General features: G+C 61.0%; 2 protein-coding genes across 2 annotated transcripts; one reads left to right on the forward strand and one right to left on the reverse strand.

Moving 5' to 3' along the window:
* Nucleotides 1-611: 611 nt before the first annotated feature.
* LOC140901889 (organic solute transporter subunit alpha-like) lies at nucleotides 612-5,293 on the forward strand. Its single transcript, XM_073321316.1, has 6 exons — nucleotides 612-887; nucleotides 1,062-1,135; nucleotides 1,358-1,513; nucleotides 2,392-2,503; nucleotides 3,401-3,653; nucleotides 3,800-5,293. Exons 1-6 carry the CDS (start codon nucleotides 612-614, stop codon nucleotides 4,231-4,233), a joined length of 1,305 nt encoding a protein of 434 aa, XP_073177417.1. The 3' UTR covers nucleotides 4,234-5,293.
* Nucleotides 4,995-17,498, reverse strand: FTSJ1 (FtsJ RNA 2'-O-methyltransferase 1). Its single transcript, XM_073321377.1, has 11 exons — nucleotides 17,258-17,498; nucleotides 12,575-12,717; nucleotides 12,098-12,167; nucleotides 11,635-11,740; nucleotides 11,457-11,535; nucleotides 11,274-11,326; nucleotides 10,893-10,946; nucleotides 7,799-7,901; nucleotides 6,785-6,868; nucleotides 6,095-6,198; nucleotides 4,995-5,370 (listed from the first exon to the last, which is right to left on the reverse strand). The coding sequence occupies exons 2-11, from the start codon at nucleotides 12,693-12,695 to the stop codon at nucleotides 5,137-5,139; spliced, it is 1,008 nt and encodes a 335-aa protein (XP_073177478.1). The 5' UTR covers nucleotides 12,696-12,717; nucleotides 17,258-17,498; the 3' UTR covers nucleotides 4,995-5,136.
* Nucleotides 17,499-17,946: the final 448 nt, after the last annotated feature.

The raw sequence follows: 17,946 nt of genomic DNA on the forward strand, positions 1-17,946 counted from the left end.
GCAAATTATTAATAATTTGCATTATCACCAGGATCAGGTCCCCTGTCACAGTGGGTGCGGCACGGACTGAGATTGGGGGCCTCCATTATGCCAGGTGCCACACAGACACCCCAACTGGGAGCGGAGCCCCATCACGCCAGGAGCTAGAGTAACCCGCTCGACCCCACTCCTCTCCCAGAGCTAGGGATGGAACCCAGGGGTCGTGAGCTCTCCATCTAGTGGCAGAGAGTTCCACAGGCCTCAGTCACTGAACCGTTCGCCGCTGCCCAGCAAGTGCAGGAATCCGGACTTGGACCCCGTTACCTGGCGCTCGCACCTGGGCTGGGTCAATGATTAATTAATATGGTGACTAACGAGGAAGGCTCCTTCCGGGGAAGGGAAGAGGCCAGGGGAAGCTGGAAACAGAGAATCAAGGACGCCGGGTGGTGTCTGAAGAGAGGGGAGCCGAGGGAGGGGAGGGCAGAAATGGCACGACCCCAAAACTGCACCCACCACAGCGGCCAGTTCCCCCTGTCCTCAGAGATCCTCCAAGGTGGGACCCAGGCGTCCGGGCACCCCGAGGACCAGAGTGGGGGGTAACATGCAGCCATGGGGGAGGGAATCAGGCCCGAATGGTGGGGGAGTCCCTGGGGGAGGGGAAGGGGTCAGCCTGGGTGGGCACTTTGGGGGAGCAGGAGCTCTGTCTGGCTCGGGCTCACCGCTCCCCCCTCTCTGCCTTGGCCTTCTGCCCCACAGTGTTCCAAGCCCAGCTGTGGATCTTCCTCATTCCCACGGCCCTGGGCCTGGTGCAGCTGGGCCTGTTCCTGGAGCAGACGGGCTTCTTTCTACGCCGCCTGGGTGCCTCCCGCAGAACCACTCTCTCCCTCTGGATCCTGGGGGTCTACCCGGTAAGGCCAGAGAGAACCCAGGACTCCTGGCTCCCAGCGCCCCCCCCCCCAACCACTAGACCCCACTCCCTTCCCAGAGTTGGGGATAGAACCCAGGAGTCCTGGCTCCCAGCCCCACCCTGCTCTAACCACTAGACCCCACTCCCCTGACACTGTTCTCTGCTCCATCCCCAGGTGTTCAGCATCATGTCCCTTATTGGCATGTACATCCCCCGATCCTCCTTCGTCTGTAACTTTGTTGCTAACATGTGAGTGTCCTGGAAGCAGGGGGAGGGACTTAAGTTAAAGGGGAGGGGCATAGTGAGGCAGCAATATATGCGGGCGTTCCCTGGCTGCCACACCCCAGAGGTGGCTGCACCTCAGCACCTGGCGAGCTGTCCCTGTGGGGTGTTATGTGCAGCTGTTCTCCAGCTGTCCCACCCCAGCATCAGCAGCATCTCAATGCCACCTTGCCCGCCCCGTCTCCGCAGCTACCACTCCATCACCCTGTGGAAATTCCTGGACTTGGTGACCGATTTCTTCGGGGGCTCGGCCCGCATGGTCCAGCGTCTGCGGGGTCAGCAGGTGGCCCCCAACCCCTTCCCTTGCTGCTGCTGCTGCTGTCTCCCCAACATTTCCACCAGCTGGTAAGTGCCCGACCCTGTTTGCCCTCCGCCCCCCAGCTAGGTGCCAGGTCGGTGCCCCAGGCAGCATTGCGAGCAGACGCCCGGCAGGTCCTTAGACCTCAGCAAGCCAAGCCGAGACCCCAGGGCCGGTGGGAGCCAGATAAAACCTGGCATCTCTGGCCCCGCATCCCCGCTGGGTTCCCATGCCCAGCTGGCCTCGGCACCCCCAGATGTGGGTCAGGGGTTCTTCTGTTGTTCCTAGGCATGTGTTTGACGTGCCAGCCCGCTAACCCGGAGCCACAATGGTCCCCTTTAGCGTGTGTCATCAGTCGACCTCCAGGCACCTTACAAAGGTAGAAACGACGGCTCCTCCTGGATTCCTTGGCTCTCTCCTGGTCTCTATTTGAGATCCCCCGTTCAGCCCACTTTTCCCATGCTCTCTTCCAAACCTTCCCCCAACACCCCTGGCATACGGGACCCCCACTCTGCTGCCTCCCCCCTCGGAGAGATCAGCCCCTTTGCACCCAGTGAGGAGCCAGACAAAGCAAGGGGGAAACTGAGGCACGCCTAGGGTCCACCCACATTCCTACCTTCTCCATACGGAGCTGCGGCAAGGCTGGGACCACTCTCCCCGAGACCGGCACGGCAGCCCAAGGAGGATTGATGGTCTCAATCGCTCCCTTTTAAGATGTTCCGCTGTGCAAATAATTAAACAGTCATTGGAGCAGGGGGTCTGGCCGCTGGGTGTCCCACCTCCCAGTGCTGTAACCACTAGGCCATACAGTCATTCTCGCTCTGGGGCCCTGTGATTAGTGGCTGAGTGGAGGAGGTGGATATGTCATCTAGGGAGTCCCCTTAGGCTGATCAACCCCATGTCCCACCCTCTCCCCATCTGCAAGGTCCAACCTACGCTGGATGACCCTGGCCGTGTACCAGCTGTCCCTCATCAGGACCATCCTCTTCTTCATCACGCTCACCCTCTGGACCGACGAGAAGTACGGCTACGGTGATGTGAGTCACTCTGGCCCCATGTCATCCCCTCCCCCTCACCGGCATGGGGTGGGCAGACCTCTCGGGGTAGAAGAGGTAACTCATCCACCAAGGGCAGGGAATGGTGGCACCCGCTTAGCAAGAGGTTGGGTGTTACGATGGACTGCAGGTTGGGTCAGGTCAAATGTTACCCAAGGGCGTACATAGTATCGGGGTGTTGGGTTGAGGCTGGGTGTTACCCTTCAGCATTGGTTTGGGTTGAGGGTTACCCTTGGGCTTTGGGTTGGATGTTACCCTAGGGCGTTGGACTGAGGTTGTTACACTTGGGCATGGGGGTGGGCCAGGCATTATCCTTGAGCATGTGATTGGGTTGAGGTTGGGCACTACCCTTGGGTGTTGGGTTGGGTGTTAGCCTTGCCCATCAGGTTGAGTTGACTTTGGGCATTACCCATCAGAGTTGGGTTGAGCGTTACCTCTGGGTGCTGGGCAGAGATTGGGCATTACCCTTAAGGTTGGGTTGATGTTACCCAGAGACCTTGGGATGGGTTGAACATTACCCTTGGGCATTGGATTACGGATGGACTTTACCATTGGGTGTTGGGCATTAGTCTTGGCCATGGGGTTGCGTTGAGGCTTACCCCAGGGCACTGGGCATTTCTCGGGGGGCACTGAGTTGGGCTGAGTACTATCCTTGGGTGTGAGATTGGGAAGAGCATTATCCTTGGGCATGGGGTGGGGTTGGATTGAGGTTTCTGTGTTACCTGGGGTGTAGGGTTGAGTTGAAGTTGGGCGTTACCCTTGGGCGTGAGGTTCAGTTGAGGTTGGGCATTACCCTTGGGCATGGGGCTGGGCGTTACAGAGGGAGGTGGCCTGACAGACCACCCAGACCCATCTTCTGACCCACGGCCTCTCCCGCAGGTGAGCTACACCAACCCCAACTCCTACATCAACGCCATCATCAGTATCTCTACCTTGCTGTCCTTCTACGGCTACCTGCTCTTCTACAAGGCCACCAAGCCGGCCCTGGCTGGCTACAGCCTGCGTTCCAAGTTCGTCTGCATCATCCTGGTCCTTGTTGTCTGCGGCCTGCAGAACGGCATCCTGGAGACCATGGGGGCTCTGGGGGCCATTCCCTGCCAGCCTCCGCTCTCGGCTGATACCCGCTCCCAGAGTGAGTCCACCTACAGCAATCCCCCGGGGCGGCGCTAGGGGGCGCCGGGCTGTGGGGAGCAGGGTGGGGGCAAGGGGCACTCTCCCCTGGCAGTCAGGGCCGGGCACTAGGGGCGCTGTTCTAACCTCGCTGTTCTCCCTTCCCAGTTATCTATTACTACTCCCTGGTGGTGGAGATGTTTCTCATCAGCCTCTTCGCCCATTACTGTTTCCGACGGGACGAGCTCACCCCGGAGAGCCCCACCAGCACCAGGAACCAGGCCTCCCAGACGCAGGCGCTCCCTAGTGGCTCTGGGGAGGACAGTGCCTCCCTGACAGGCCTCAACCCCTGCTACTCCCCCGATGAGAGCCTCTGCCGAATCGAGCACACGCCGTTGGATCGCTTCCATTTCAGCCCCAGCTTCCCCCGACCCGGAGGGGGGCTGGGCCAGGGCTGGCCCGTTGGAACTCCCCCAGGGGCCCTCGAGATGGGAGAGCTGGGTACCGGGGTCCCTGTGAATGGGTCTCCCCCCAGGGAAACCAAAGCCCATCCCAACAGAGTTCACAACCACCCGTGCGCCCATGACGTCACCATGGTATAAGCAGGACCCCACCCCACGTGGGAGAGGGAGCAGGCAGAGGTGGAAAACAGATGGCGTTGACCTGCAGAACTCCCTGCTATAGGATACTACAGGAGGCAACGCTTCCCAAGAAGATGGGAAGGGAACTGGTTGACCCCCAGAAAGAATGGGGATGAGGCAGGAGCTGGAGATCGAGTGCTAAGTGCTGTTGTATAATTGGGGTGATCTAGGGAACCCCTGCACTTACAGACAGTGGGGGATATGACACTGCTGTGTCACAGAAGGCCTCTCTGTCTGCCTCTCACGGCCGCTAAATCTTTAAGCAGATACCTCCCCAGAGGACGCAGCGGAAGTGCCACTCAGCGAACTAGAGCAGGAGAGGGGCACCTGTGTAATTTTTTGGGGTGTCTGCATTATGTCTTATTAATATCATGTCTCACCCCACTTCCCTGGCTGCATCTAGGGCAATCAAAGGAGGCTCAGAGTACGTAGACCACCAGCTCTTTGGAGGGGGGCCTGTCATTCTGTTCTGTGTTTGTACAGGGCCGCGGGGGATCAGGCCAGAGCTGGGGGCGCTCCATTAATGCACAAAATAAAGCAACCCCATGGTTGAGACAGTCTCTCCAGTGCCAGCTTCAAAGGGGCTAAGGCAACAACGGGTGGGCTGCTGACTGAGGGAAGAAGCTACCGCCGTTAACCAGCAGAACTCCCTGCTCCATGATATCCCTGAAGGGGAAGATTGCCAAGGTGATGCAGGGCTCGGGTTGAAAGGCATCCACTGGTGACCTCTCCGTGAGTCTTTATTAAAATAGAAGCAGGGGCGGGGAGAGTCCCCTGCAAAGACCGGACATTACGGGTTAAATTCAAATGCTCTTTTCACGGATGCGGAGCAGGGCTCAGCCCTGGCAGGGACGGACACACACACTATGGTGACACAGACAGAGACGCCAGGACATTTTCAACAGCTGCCTCCGGGGGGCAGGCCTGAGGTTCTGACGCTGACCCATATGAGGGGGCGGGGCCAGGCTCCTCCAACCGGGACGGCCCAGGCTCCCTAGCCAATCGGTTGTTCCTCTTCAAGAAGCAGGCTTCCTGGTAGGGGGGACGGATGGGGGGCTGGGTGGGGGGCACATAGCTGTATTCCTTCCCTGGGGCCAGCTGCAGAGGGGGGAGAGAGAGACGAGTGTACAGGGGGTGCCAGCATGCCTGCCTGCCTCCCCGGCTGCCGGGATCCCCCCCAGCCTGCGAGTCCCCGCCCCGCCCGCCTCCCCCGCTGCCGGGATCCCCCCCCAACCCGTGAGGCCCCGCCCCGCCCGCCTCCCCCGCTGCCGGGATCCCCCCCCAACCCGTGAGTCCCCGCCCCGCCCGCCTCCCCCGCTGCCGGGATCCCCCCCCAACCCGTGAGTCCCCGCCCCGCCCGCCTCCCCCGCTGCCGGGATCCCCCCCCAACCCGTGAGTCCACACCCCGCCCGCCTCCCCCGCTGCCGGGATCCCCCCCAAACCCCCAGCCTGTGAGTCCCTGCCCCACCCGCCTCCCCCGCTGCCGGGATCCCGCCCCCCAACCCGTGAGTCCACACCCCGCCCGCCTCCCCCGCTGCCGGGATCCCCCCCCCAACCCGTGAGTCCCCGCCCCGCCCGCCTCCCCCGCTGCCGGGATCCCCCCCAAACCCCCAGCCTGCGAGTCCCCGCCCCGCCCGCTGCCGGGATCCCCCCCAAACCCCCAGCCTGCGAGTCCCCGCCCCGCCCGCTGCCGGGATCCCCCCCAAACCCCCAGCCTGCGAGTCCCCGCCCCGCTGCCGGGATCCCGCCCCCCAGCCTGCGAGTCCCCGCCCCGCCCGCCTCCCCCGCTGCCGGGATCCCGCCCCGATCCCTGCAGTCCCACCTGGAGGGGATACGTCCGGTCCGAGTCGTAGGAGCTCAGATCCCCACAGGCCAAGAACGGGACAATGACTCTGTTGGGACCTTCCAGCTGGTTAAAATCCACATCTGGAAAGGCACAGACATAAACAAGAGCCGACTGAGGACGAGCACCCCCTGCTGAGCCCTGCGCCCTGTGGCATGGTGCCCCCCAGCACCCAGCCTGAAAGGGGAAAGCACCCCCTGCCAAGCCCCACACCCCACGGTGCCCGCTACAGCCCAGTCCTGCTCCCCATGGCACAGTGCCCCCCCAGCGCCCAGACCTGCCTGTCAGGGGAAAGCACCCCCTGCCGAGCCCCCCATGGCACAGTGCCCCCCAGCGCCCAGACCTGCCTGCCAGGGGAAAGCACCCCCTGCCGAGCCCCCCATGGCACAGTGCCCCCCAGCGCCCAGACCTGCCTGCCAGGGGAAAGCACCCCCTGCCGAGCCCCCCATGGCACAGTGCCCCCCAGCGCCCAGACCTGCCTGCCAGGGGAAAGTACCCCCTGCCGAGCCCCCCATGGCACAGTGCCCCCCAGCGCCCAGACCTGCCTGCCAGGGGAAAGCACCCCCTGCCGAGCCCCCCATGGCACAGTGCCCCCCAGTGCCCAGCCCTGCCTGCCAGGGGAAAGCACCCCTTACTGAGCCCCCCACTCTCTGAAGCACAGCTCCTTACCGTAGCAATGGTCCAGCAGGGGGTTGGACATATTGGGCACGTAGCCCTCGGGCGGGCAGTACCCCCGGCAGACAACAAAGGCCTCTGGAGGCGGGAGAGACGTGGTTAGGGGTGTGCAGCGAGTCGGGGCGCCCGTCCAATTTATGAAGAGCGGGCGCGAGCCTCGCCTGGAGTCGAAGCCTTCCCTGGCAGCAAACCCCGGGCAGCAGGCACTGCCCGCTGAGCTGGGTTCCCAGCCCTTCGCCAAGAAGCGGGTGGCAAAGGTCGTCGATTTTAAACACCCGCCACTGAGAGGGAATCTCTCTGGAGACCAACAGAGCACCGAGCCAAGGTGCAGCTTTGCCATGGGGTAGATACCCCTGGCAAGGGCCTGGGGGGCACCTGGCGAGGCTGGCAAAGGGGGTGCCCGACAGGAGACTAGACGGAACAGATTTGGGCATCTCAGGGCTCAAGTTGATGGGACCTAATGTAGCCGGGGGAGGCACATTCCCAGAATGTGATATCTGTTTGCTTGGCCCCGCAGCGCCCAGCCCTGCCTGCCAGGGGAGAGTGCCCCCGGCTGAGCCCCCTGCCCCGCAGCACAGCATCCCCCCTCCAGTCCCCCACCCCACGGTGCCCGCTACTGCCCAGCCCTGACTGCCAAGGGAGAGCGCCCCCTGCTGATCACCCATGTGTGGGGCTCCATGCAGAGCGTGTCTGTGTCTAACGTGCTTTACACTTCCCATGGGAGATGAGGCACCACCAGAGCGCTCTCACCTTTGGACACGGAGCATACAAACCTCGGGGAGCGCGTGGGGTTGGCACGAGCCCAGGCGCTGGGCAGCGCTGCCGGCTCCAAGGAGGGGGCGCTGGATAAACTGGGTGTGCCCCCCAACATCAAAAAGATGCCTGCCCCCGGAGGCTTAGCCCACCCGGGGACAGAGCAGTTGGGTCCTTGCAGGGGACAGCCCGGCCACCCGGATACCCTCCCAACCCCTGGATCTGCCCCACTGGCACACCCAGTTCTGCCCTCACCGATGCTGGAGTTTCGGCTGCTCCGGGGTTTGGCGCAGGTGACGTCAGGAAAGAAGATGCGGAGCTGGGAGTAGAGAAGCGTCACGTCCTTCCCCCGGAAGATCTAGGGCAAGGTGGGAACACGGTGACAGGCCAGCAGGGGGCAGTGCAGCAACGATCCCAATGGTGTCCCCAGCGCCCGGCCCTGACTGCCAGGGGAGAGCGCCCCACGCCCCATGCCCCGCAGCACGGCACCTCCCGGCCCCTGGCCCTGACCGCCAAGGGAGAGCGCCCCACGCCCAGCTCCCCGCAGCACGGCACCTTCCTGCCCCAGCCCTGACCGCCAGGGGAGAGCGCCCCACGCCCAGCTCCCCGCAGCACGGCACCTCCCGGCCCCCGGCCCTGACCGCCAGGGGAGAGCGCCCCACGCCCAGCTCCCCGCAGCACGGCACCTCCCGGCGCCCGGCCCTGACCGCCAGGGGAGAGCGCCCCACGCCCAGCTCCCCGCAGCACGGCACCTCCCGGCGCCCGGCCCTGACCGCCAGGGGAGAGCGCCCCACGCCCCGCTCCCCGCAGCACGGCACCTCCCGGCCCCCGGCCCTGACCGCCAGGGGAGAGCGCCCCACGCCCAGCTCCCCGCAGCACGGCACCTCCCGGCCCCCGGCCCTGACCGCCAGGGGAGAGCGCCCCACGCCCAGCTCCCCGCAGCACGGCACCTCCCGGCCCCCGGCCCTGACCGCCAGGGGAGAGCGCCCCACGCCCCGCTCCCCGCAGCACGGCACCTCCCGGCCCCCGGCCCTGACCGCCAGGGGAGAGCGCCCCACGCCCAGCTCCCCGCAGCACGGCACCTCCCTGCCCCCGGCCCTGACCGCCAGGGGAGAGCGCCCCACGCCCAGCTCCCCGCAGCACGGCACCTCCCGGCCCCCGGCCCTGACCGCCAGGGGAGAGCGCCCCACGCCCCGCAGCACGGCACCTCCCGGCCCCCGGCCCTGACCGCCAGGGGAGAGCGCCCCACGCCCCGCTCCCCGCAGCACGGCACCTCCCGGCCCCCGGCCCTGACCGCCAGGGGAGAGCGCCCCACGCCCAGCTCCCCGCAGCACGGCACCTCCCGGCCCCCGGCCCTGACTGCCAGGGGAGAGCGCCCCACGCCCAGCTCCCCGCAGCACGGCACCTCCCGGCCCCCGGCCCTGACTGCCAGGGGAGAGCGCCCCACGCCCCGCAGCACGGCACCTCCCGGCCCCCGGCCCTGACCGCCAGGGGAGAGCGCCCCACGCCCCGCAGCACGGCACCTCCCGGCCCCCGGCCCTGACCGCCAGGGGAGAGCGCCCCACGCCCCGCAGCACGGCACCTCCCGGCCCCCGGCCCTGACCGCCAGGGGAGAGCGCCCCACGCCCCGCAGCACGGCACCTCCCGGCCCCCGGCCCTGACCGCCAGGGGAGAGCGCCCCACGCCCCGCAGCACGGCACCTCCCGGCCCCCGGCCCTGACTGCCAGGGGAGAGCGCCCCACGCCCAGCTCCCTGCAGCACGGCACCTCCCGGCCCCCGGCCCTGACTGCCAGGGGAGAGTGCCCCACGCCCAGCTCCCTGCAGCACGGCACCTCCCGGCCCCCGGCCCTGACCGCCAGGGGAGAGCGCCCCACGCCCCGCAGCACGGCACCTCCCGGCCCCCGGCCCTGACCGCCAGGGGAGAGCACCCCACGCCCAGCTCCCCGCAGCACGGCACCTCCCGGCCCCCGGCCCTGACCGCCAGGGGAGAGCGCCCCACGCCCCGCAGCACGGCACCTCCTGGCCCCCGGCCCTGACCGCCAGGGGAGAGCGCCCCACGCCCAGCTCCCCGCAGCACGGCACCTCCCTGCCCCCGGCCCTGACCGCCAGGGGAGAGCGCCCCACGCCCAGCTCCCCGCAGCACGGCACCTCCCGGCCCCCGGCCCTGACTGCCAGGGGAGAGCGCCCCACGCCCCGCAGCACGGCACCTCCCTGCCCCCGGCCCTGACCGCCAGGGGAGAGCGCCCCACGCCCAGCTCCCCGCAGCACGGCACCTCCCGGCCCCCGGCCCTGACTGCCAGGGGAGAGCGCCCCACGCCCAGCTCCCCGCAGCACGGCACCTCCCGGCCCCCGGCCCTGACCGCCAGGGGAGAGCGCCCCACGCCCCGCTCCCCGCAGCACGGCACCTCCCGGCCCCCGGCCCTGACTGCCAGGGGAGAGCGCCCCACGCCCAGCTCCCCGCAGCACGGCACCTCCCGGCCCCCGGCCCTGACTGCCAGGGGAGAGCGCCCCACGCCCCGCAGCACGGCACCTCCCGGCCCCCGGCCCTGACTGCCAGGGGAGAGCGCCCCACGCCCCGCAGCACGGCACCTCCCGGCCCCCGGCCCTGACTGCCAGGGGAGAGCGCCCCACGCCCAGCTCCCTGCAGCACGGCACCTCCCGGCCCCCGGCCCTGACTGCCAGGGGAGAGTGCCCCACGCCCAGCTCCCTGCAGCACGGCACCTCCCGGCCCCCGGCCCTGACCGCCAGGGGAGAGCGCCCCACGCCCCGCAGCACGGCACCTCCCGGCCCCCGGCCCTGACCGCCAGGGGAGAGCGCCCCACGCCCCGCAGCACAGCACCTCCCGGCCCTGACCGCCAGGGGAGAGCGCCCCACGCCCCGCAGCACGGCACCTCCCGGCCCCCGGCCCTGACCGCCAGGGGAGAGCGCCCCACGCCCAGCTCCCCGCAGCACGGCACCTCCCGGCCCCCGGCCCTGACCGCCAGGGGAGAGCGCCCCACGCCCAGCTCCCCGCAGCACGGCACCTCCTGGCCCCCGGCCCTGACTGCCAGGGGAGAGCGCCCCACGCCCAGCTCCCTGCAGCACGGCACCTCCCGGCACCCGGCCCTGACTGCCACGGGTGAGCGCCCCACGCCCCGCACCCCATCAGCATGTTGCCCCCTGGCATCACACCCCTATTCCCTCAGTTACAACTCCAATCGTCCAGAGACATGGCCACAGCTAGAGGGCACTGTTCCCCAGCCGCCCTGTCCCAGAGGTGGCTGCATCTCAGCACCAGGTGAGTCACTCCCTTGCGGCTGTTACCCCTTCAGCTAGGACCCTGGGGCTTCTTAGAGGGCCTAATATTTACCTTGGCCACAAAGGTGCCTCCTTTATTCAGGACGTGGGTCGTGATGTTCAGAGCCTGGAATGAGAAGGAGAAAAGGAAATTATCAGCGAATGCCAAAATCCTTAATAAAACAGGGACAGCTCTCTCGGCACTGAGATGCAGCCACCTCTGGGGTGGGGAAATTGGGGAACAGCCACACATAACGCCGCACAGGTACGGCTCGCCCGGCGCTCCGATGCAGCCACCTCTGGGGTGGGGAAGCTGGGGAACAGCTATTTGGGACAGGTAGCGATTGAAACTGCAGGGGGGGATTGGGGAACGGAATCACCTGACGGGGGCGCTGTGCCGAGGGGAGCAGGGCTTGGCAGGGGGTGCTCCTTTGCAGCCGGGCAGGGTACTCACCGCTAGCAGCAGCTGCGCTTGGATGTATTCGTCGATATCATGAAGGCCGGTCACTGCAAGCCAGGAGGGGAGAGGGGGCTCAGTGGGGCCCAGTCCTACCCCACGCGGTGCCCGCCATGGGGCGCCAGCGAGGAGCCCCCTGCCCCCCTCCCACCTGGAGCCAGGCAGGCTGCTCCCACTCACCGTCGGGGGCCCCGTCACAGACCACCAGGTCGGCCGGCTGCCCTTCGAAGTGCTGGATGATCTCCTGGGCCGTGGAGACCTGGCAGGGGACAGACGGGCCAGGTTACGGTTCAGGACAGACGGACTCGGATCGGAGGAGGCGGGGGGGGGGGGGGGCTGGCGTGGCCCCCCCACGTACCTTGGTGATGTCCCCCTGGATCTGGACCACCCCCGGGAGCGGAGCCATGGCCTGGAGATCGACTGCGACAATCTTCACAGAGTCAGAGCCCTCCCCAGCACCGCCCCTGGGGGACAGGCAGGGGTGAGAGACAGCCAGGGGGTGGCTTCCCCTTCCCACCTGCTGCTACACCCCAGTCCCACCCACGCCCCCACTCCCATCCCACCCCGCCCTCCCCCTCCCACCTCACCCCGCCTAGATCACCGCACTCCCTCCTGCCCCATTTCCCCACACCCTGTCCCACCCCCTTCTACTCCATTGCCGCCCCTCCTATCCCCCCACACCACTGTGACCCTCCCAATCCCGCCTTCACCCTTCCAATCACCCAGTCCCACCCCGTCCCATTCCCCCATATTGCCCCCTGCTAGCCTGCCCCCCCCATCCTACCTCCACCTCCAACCCCCACCCCCCCCTTCCCACTCACTTCAGTTTCCTGCTCAGAACCTGGCTCCAGCTGCCTGGGGCAGCACAGAGATCGACCGCCCGGCGCACCCCTGCAGGGAGAGAATGAGAGCGGGGGGACTGGGAGCCAGGACACCTGGGTTCTCCCCTCAGCTCTGGAAGGGCAGTGGGGTCAGGTGGTTAGAGCTGGGGGAGGGGGCTGGGAGCCAGGACTCTCTCCCAGCTCTGAGACTGGAGTGGGGTCAGGTGGTTAGAGCAGGGGGGCTTGGAGACAGGACTCCTGGGTTCTCTCCCAGCTCTGAGAAGGGAGTGGGATCTAGTGGTTAGAGCAGGGGAGCTGGAAAGCCAGGACGCCTGAGTTCTCCCAAGGGATTGGGCAGCACAACAGGACCTCAGTCTCCACCAGGCTTTGTGCAGCGCATGGCTAATAATACACCTAACAGAAGGGGCTGCAGCAAGTCGGGGCAGGGCCGGGGGCTGGGGCCGGTTCCCGGTTTACCCTCAAACAGCTGGAACTCCTCGTCCAGCTGCAGGAGTTTGAAGGCACTGCGGGCCCGCCAGCCCTCCTCCTTCGCCAGGCGGTAGTAGATGTCCCGCTTGTCCTTCGACGAGCGCCCCATTTCGGCTCTGACGCCCCCGGGCCTGGAGGGCAAAGGATGAGGGCCAGTTATCCACCCTTCCCGGCTCGCCACCGGGGTTGTTCGCTTTTTAACGAGAAGACTTTTGTGTTGCTAAGGCGGAATTAGCTGAGACACGTTATTACAGGCCCTACAATAATAGGTCTGATGGCACTGGAGCCAAATTAATGAGGGATCTATTACTGTCGGTCCTGCATTAACAGATATATGGACAAAGGTTCTAAACGAACACCGATACATTACTGTAGGCCCTACACTAACAGGTGTAATGGCCCTCGACCTAAATTAACACGGATATATTATCGGAGGCCCTTTCAAAGTAGTTTTAATGGCCCAGGGCTCAAGTTTTTGTATCTGAAGTTGGGAATATTGACTCTGTATCTGTATTTCAATTATGCTACTTTGGGTGACGCCCCCTGCTAACGCTTCAGGTACAAGAACGGAAAAGCCAGACAGGGCGGATGGCCCATCAGCGAGGACAAGGGTCTGTGAAAAGCTTGGCCTTCCTGTGGACCCTCCGTACTGCCCCTGCCTCAGGGACACTGTGATCCTACAGAGTCAGGCGGGCTTGTCACCTAATATTAAAACATTACCTGGGACTTCTTGTAACTTTCCACCGGAAGGGGCGGGGGGGGTCAGACTAGGAAAACAAAGGGCTCCTGCCTCATGCAAATCCTATTTCAGGGTGGGGAGTGAGGTAATCCTGGTCGTCATTCTCCCCTGCTACCCCACCCAAGATGACTACAGGGGGAGAGAACTGGGCCCAGGCTGGAAGGGCATCTGGCCCAGGAAGAAGATTATTAGAACCACATTTTGGGTGAGAACTCACATGTAACCAGTTTCTGTAGCGTATTAAGCTTCGTTTGCGTGCTCTATTTTCTTCGTAATCTGCCTTGTTCTGTCTGTTACCTCCTTAACTACTTAAAATACACCTGTTATAGTGAATATGTTGATTTCTGGTTTATAATACAACCCAGTCTATGTGATTTCTAACTGGGGGGGCGAGAAATTGTGCATACTCTCTTCCACCTTGAGGGAAGAGGCGAATAGAATACATCTTTGGGTCTGCACTCCAAGGGAGGTGCACATCTGAGTGCTGGAGCATGTCCCTCAAGATGAGTCTTCCCAGAGCTGATCTGCAGCTGGGTGTGGCCCTGCCTGTGTGTGTGTGAGAGGAGGTTTAGTAAGACTGGCTAAAGGAGGCCCATGCTGGCAGAACAGGCAGACTCAGGGGTGTCACAGCACACCAGGTGACATCCCAGGGAGGTCCAACCCGTCACGGAACCAATCCCCAAGGAGAAGTATTTCTAAGCAAGAAAAAACCTGGCTGAAGTTTTGACTAGTTGAAAAAGGGAAACTGAGGTAGGCTGCTTGTAGCGTGATCCTAAGGCATCTACATTAATAGGTACAGTGGCAATGGACCAAATTTAATGTGGATATGTTTCTGTAGGACCTACAATAAATGGGAGGCTTGGCAGAAATAGGTTTCTTAGTATAATTAAATGGATAATGTCGACATTTATTTTTAAGTGCTTTTTTCTGGTTTCATCCATTTAAATATTCACGGGTTGACAAAATTATGGGCTTCACGCATCTTTATTTTTATCAATTTAGATTTTTGCAGTTGCAGGAAATTATGGGCTGGGTGAGACAATTGCTTAATGACGGGAGATGCCAAGATTCCAGAAGTTAAAGCTTTATACTCGTTACAAGTTGTCAACACCACAGGTTAAAATATACAAATGCCAGCAGCATTATCACCAGTCTGTTTGCAGAGTTAGTGAGCAACTCGTTTGCAATAAGTTTATTAACATACTTCTGGCCCATGTATATTTTGTCGAAATCAGGGAGGAGCAATTCTTCCTCGGCTATTCAGCATATACAGTCAGTATCCTCAATCAGGTCTCAAGCAGGATTTCTCTTACCTTGCCTAGCTGGGAATTTAGACTCTTATCGCTAGAAATATTCTTCCGTCGATGTGGGCAGTGAACATTGACTGACAAAAATCAAAACCCTGCGATCCTAAATAACAGGCATACTGACAAAGAAGCCAGGTTGATGTGGATCTGTTATAGTAGTCCCTACCCTAAATGATTTATTGATACAAGCCTCAAATTAAGTCGTCCTCCTTATCTAATCAAACAGACTCTGCTGTACGAATCCTCTCCCTCCAAAGTGCTCTGTTCCATTTCATATCTTCTATAACCCTACTTCTTCTTGGGTTGGCCTCTCTGTCTTTTTACATCACTCTTGACCTTCTGGACTCTCTCACCCACATAACTGTCCGGCCCGCACTTTTGTGACCAAACAATCTGGGCCTTTTTTTTCCTTTATAGGGGTTACTTTGAGTATGTCTGTGACATATTCATCCCTCGCATGGTCCTTCTTGTTCTCACCACTCATCCCCCTCAGTGTGTGCGTTTCTGCAGAACAGATCATTTCCTCACGTTTCTTCTTTGCATTAAGAGAGGATGGAGCACGATTTTCGACACTTGCCCTTTTAATTTTCTCAGTATCTTCCTGATACATACCGCGCCACTTCTCTCCATCTTCAGCCAGGTATTTATTGTTCCAGGTTTAATTGTGTCCTCTATTTCCTCATTTTCCCGGATTCTAGAACTCACGATACTTGAAACTTAACATTTTCGGTACTGCCCACCCATCTAGCATCAAGGCTATTCTTGAGTGTTCACGCTATTGAAATCACAGGCTTATTTTGAGCCCATGATTCTCCAATACGTCTCTCCAATTATCCAGATCCTCTTCTAGAGTATCTTTAGGCTTGGAAGGAATAGAGTTTTCTTTAAATAGTAAATCTTAGTAAACGTCGATTTTAGCAGACGCCCACCAACAGACAAAAAAATATTTCCATCGATAATAAGCAAAATTTACAGACAGGCAAAGTAAGAAAAATGCTGTTTGAGAACGTAGTAGAGACTGTCCTTAAATAATTGTAAATTTATTGTACAACCCAGGCCACGAAACTTCCCCAAAATAATTCCTAGAGTCGATATTTTAGAAAAACATCCAATCTTGATTGGAAAAATTGCTAGTGATGGAGAATGCACCATGACCCTTAGTACACTGTTCCCATGATTAATTCCGCTCATTAAAAATTGACACCTTATTTCCAGGCTTAATTTGTCCAGCTTCAGCTTCTAGCCACTGGAGTTGTTCCTTGTGAGGGCATTCAGGATGAAATTGAACAAGAAAGGGCTTCAGTGCTTTTTGAAGTGGGAGGGCTCTCCTGGGCTTTCTTCATTTGTTCAAAACCCCGTTCCATGGATCCGTTATGGGACTATCATCAGGGCAACTGCCTACCAGTTTCATCTTTCATGAACCTCCCTTTCTAATATATTTGGTGCTTCTCTCCTGTCCTTCTGCCAGGCTATACGCTTCTTTTTCCCCTTCCTGTGTTCCAAGTCGTGCATAAAGATCCTCAACGTCCTTTGCTTTTGCTTTTACAACTACATTCTTCTATGCCTCCTCCTACTCTTTTGACAGAGTTTAAACTTTTCCCCATTATCTTTTAATGTACTTGTACTTCTTGTACTTCCTTCTTGTACTTCTTGTACCCTTCTTGTACTTCCTCGCCTCACCACCAAATTTCTTTGGGAGTGAAGCCTTCCCCTTTGATTCACCCATCACTTGTCACTATAAAATCCCCAGATTTATCCTCTTCTACAGCACGTGGTGCCGACCTTACCTTCTCCACAACTGCTCCCTAAAGTCCTTTTCAGCTTTGCCCTGTAGTTTTTGCCACCTTATCTGTGCTTTGCTTTTCTCCAGACCTTTGTTCTAAGAAACATATCCAAGGCGAGGAGTCTCTGTTGACTGGTAACCCTCTCTCCAGCAATCATCGTTCAATTTCTTTCATATCTTTTATTTTCCGGATCCAAATTAAGTAGAGGCATATTATTCTAGGGCCCTGCGCTAATGAAGTATGTCGACACAGGTTCTGCATTAATGTGGATACATGATTGTCGGCCCTCCATGAATACGTAAATTGTCACTGGAGCGAAATTAATTACGTATGTGGGATTGTAGGCCCTGCGCTAGTTGGTAGATTGACCCAGAGTCCTGGTAAACGATGAGCAGGTTACTGTAGGCCCTACAATAAGTCAGTCGTGTTGTCGCAAGGTGCCGAATCCATCCCCCCCACCAGGAATAAACCAAACGTTACTGTAGGACCTACATAAATAGCCACCTATTATTGCAGCCCTCAAATGAATACACATATATTATTGTAGGGCCTACAATAATACATCACTGGTAACCTCCTTCAGCAAACACCCCCACCCCCACCCAACCTGGTATGTTCTTGTAGGACCCGCCTTCATGGCTATCGCCTCTGCGCATGCGCCCTGAGGCCCAACGTTCGGGCGTTGCACAAGGTGAAGCCACAGCGCATGCGCAGTACGGGCACGTGCCTGCAGCCGTTGGAACGTGCGTCCCCCCCGTCCCCGCTGAGCGCATGCGCACGAGCACCCGCCGGCACAGCGGCGGCGCAGGCGCACAACCTCCCTTGCCCGACAACTGCTTACCGCGCCGCACGCGACCGACCCCGCGGAGAGACGGCGCCGAACCGGAAGTGGTTATTTCCCAAGCCGGAAGCGGAAGCTAGGGCGGCGGCGGCGCTGGGGGGGATGGAGTCGGGCGGGGAGGGCAGCCTTCGGGGCTGGGCTGAACTGGACAACAGAGCTGGGCTGACGGCGGCGGGATTTCCTCAGTGCGCCTGCGCAGAGACCGGCTCGCTCTCGCTGCGCCTGCGCAGGAGGCCTAGCCCCCGTGAGGTTTTCCCCTATTGCGCAGGCGCAAAAAAGAGGCTTATAGGAGCGCATGCGCAGTGTAGGACAGCAGCGAGGGACTGCCTCTCTGCAGCACTGCATCGTGGGAATTGTAGTCTCCGTGGGTCATGTGATCTGGGACCCTGTAGCAGCAGTGCATGCTGGGATAGAGACCGTAGTGTTTCGGGGACCCCACCCAGCAAGAGCAATGCATGCTAGGATGTGTAGTTCCCTGCGGGGGGGGGGGGGGAAATCAGGAGCAGTGCATGCTGGGATTTATAAAAAGAAAAGGAGGACTTGTCGCACCTTAGAGATGAACCAATTTATTTGAGCATGAGCTTTCGTGAGCTATAGCTCACTTCATCCGATGCATACTGTGGAAAGTGTAGAAGATCTTTTTATATACACACAAAGCATGAAAAAGTACCTCCTCCCACCCCACTCTC

The sequence above is a fragment of the Lepidochelys kempii genome, chromosome 23 (assembly GCF_965140265.1).
Source record: "Lepidochelys kempii isolate rLepKem1 chromosome 23, rLepKem1.hap2, whole genome shotgun sequence".
Lineage (NCBI taxonomy): Eukaryota > Metazoa > Chordata > Testudines > Cheloniidae > Lepidochelys > Lepidochelys kempii.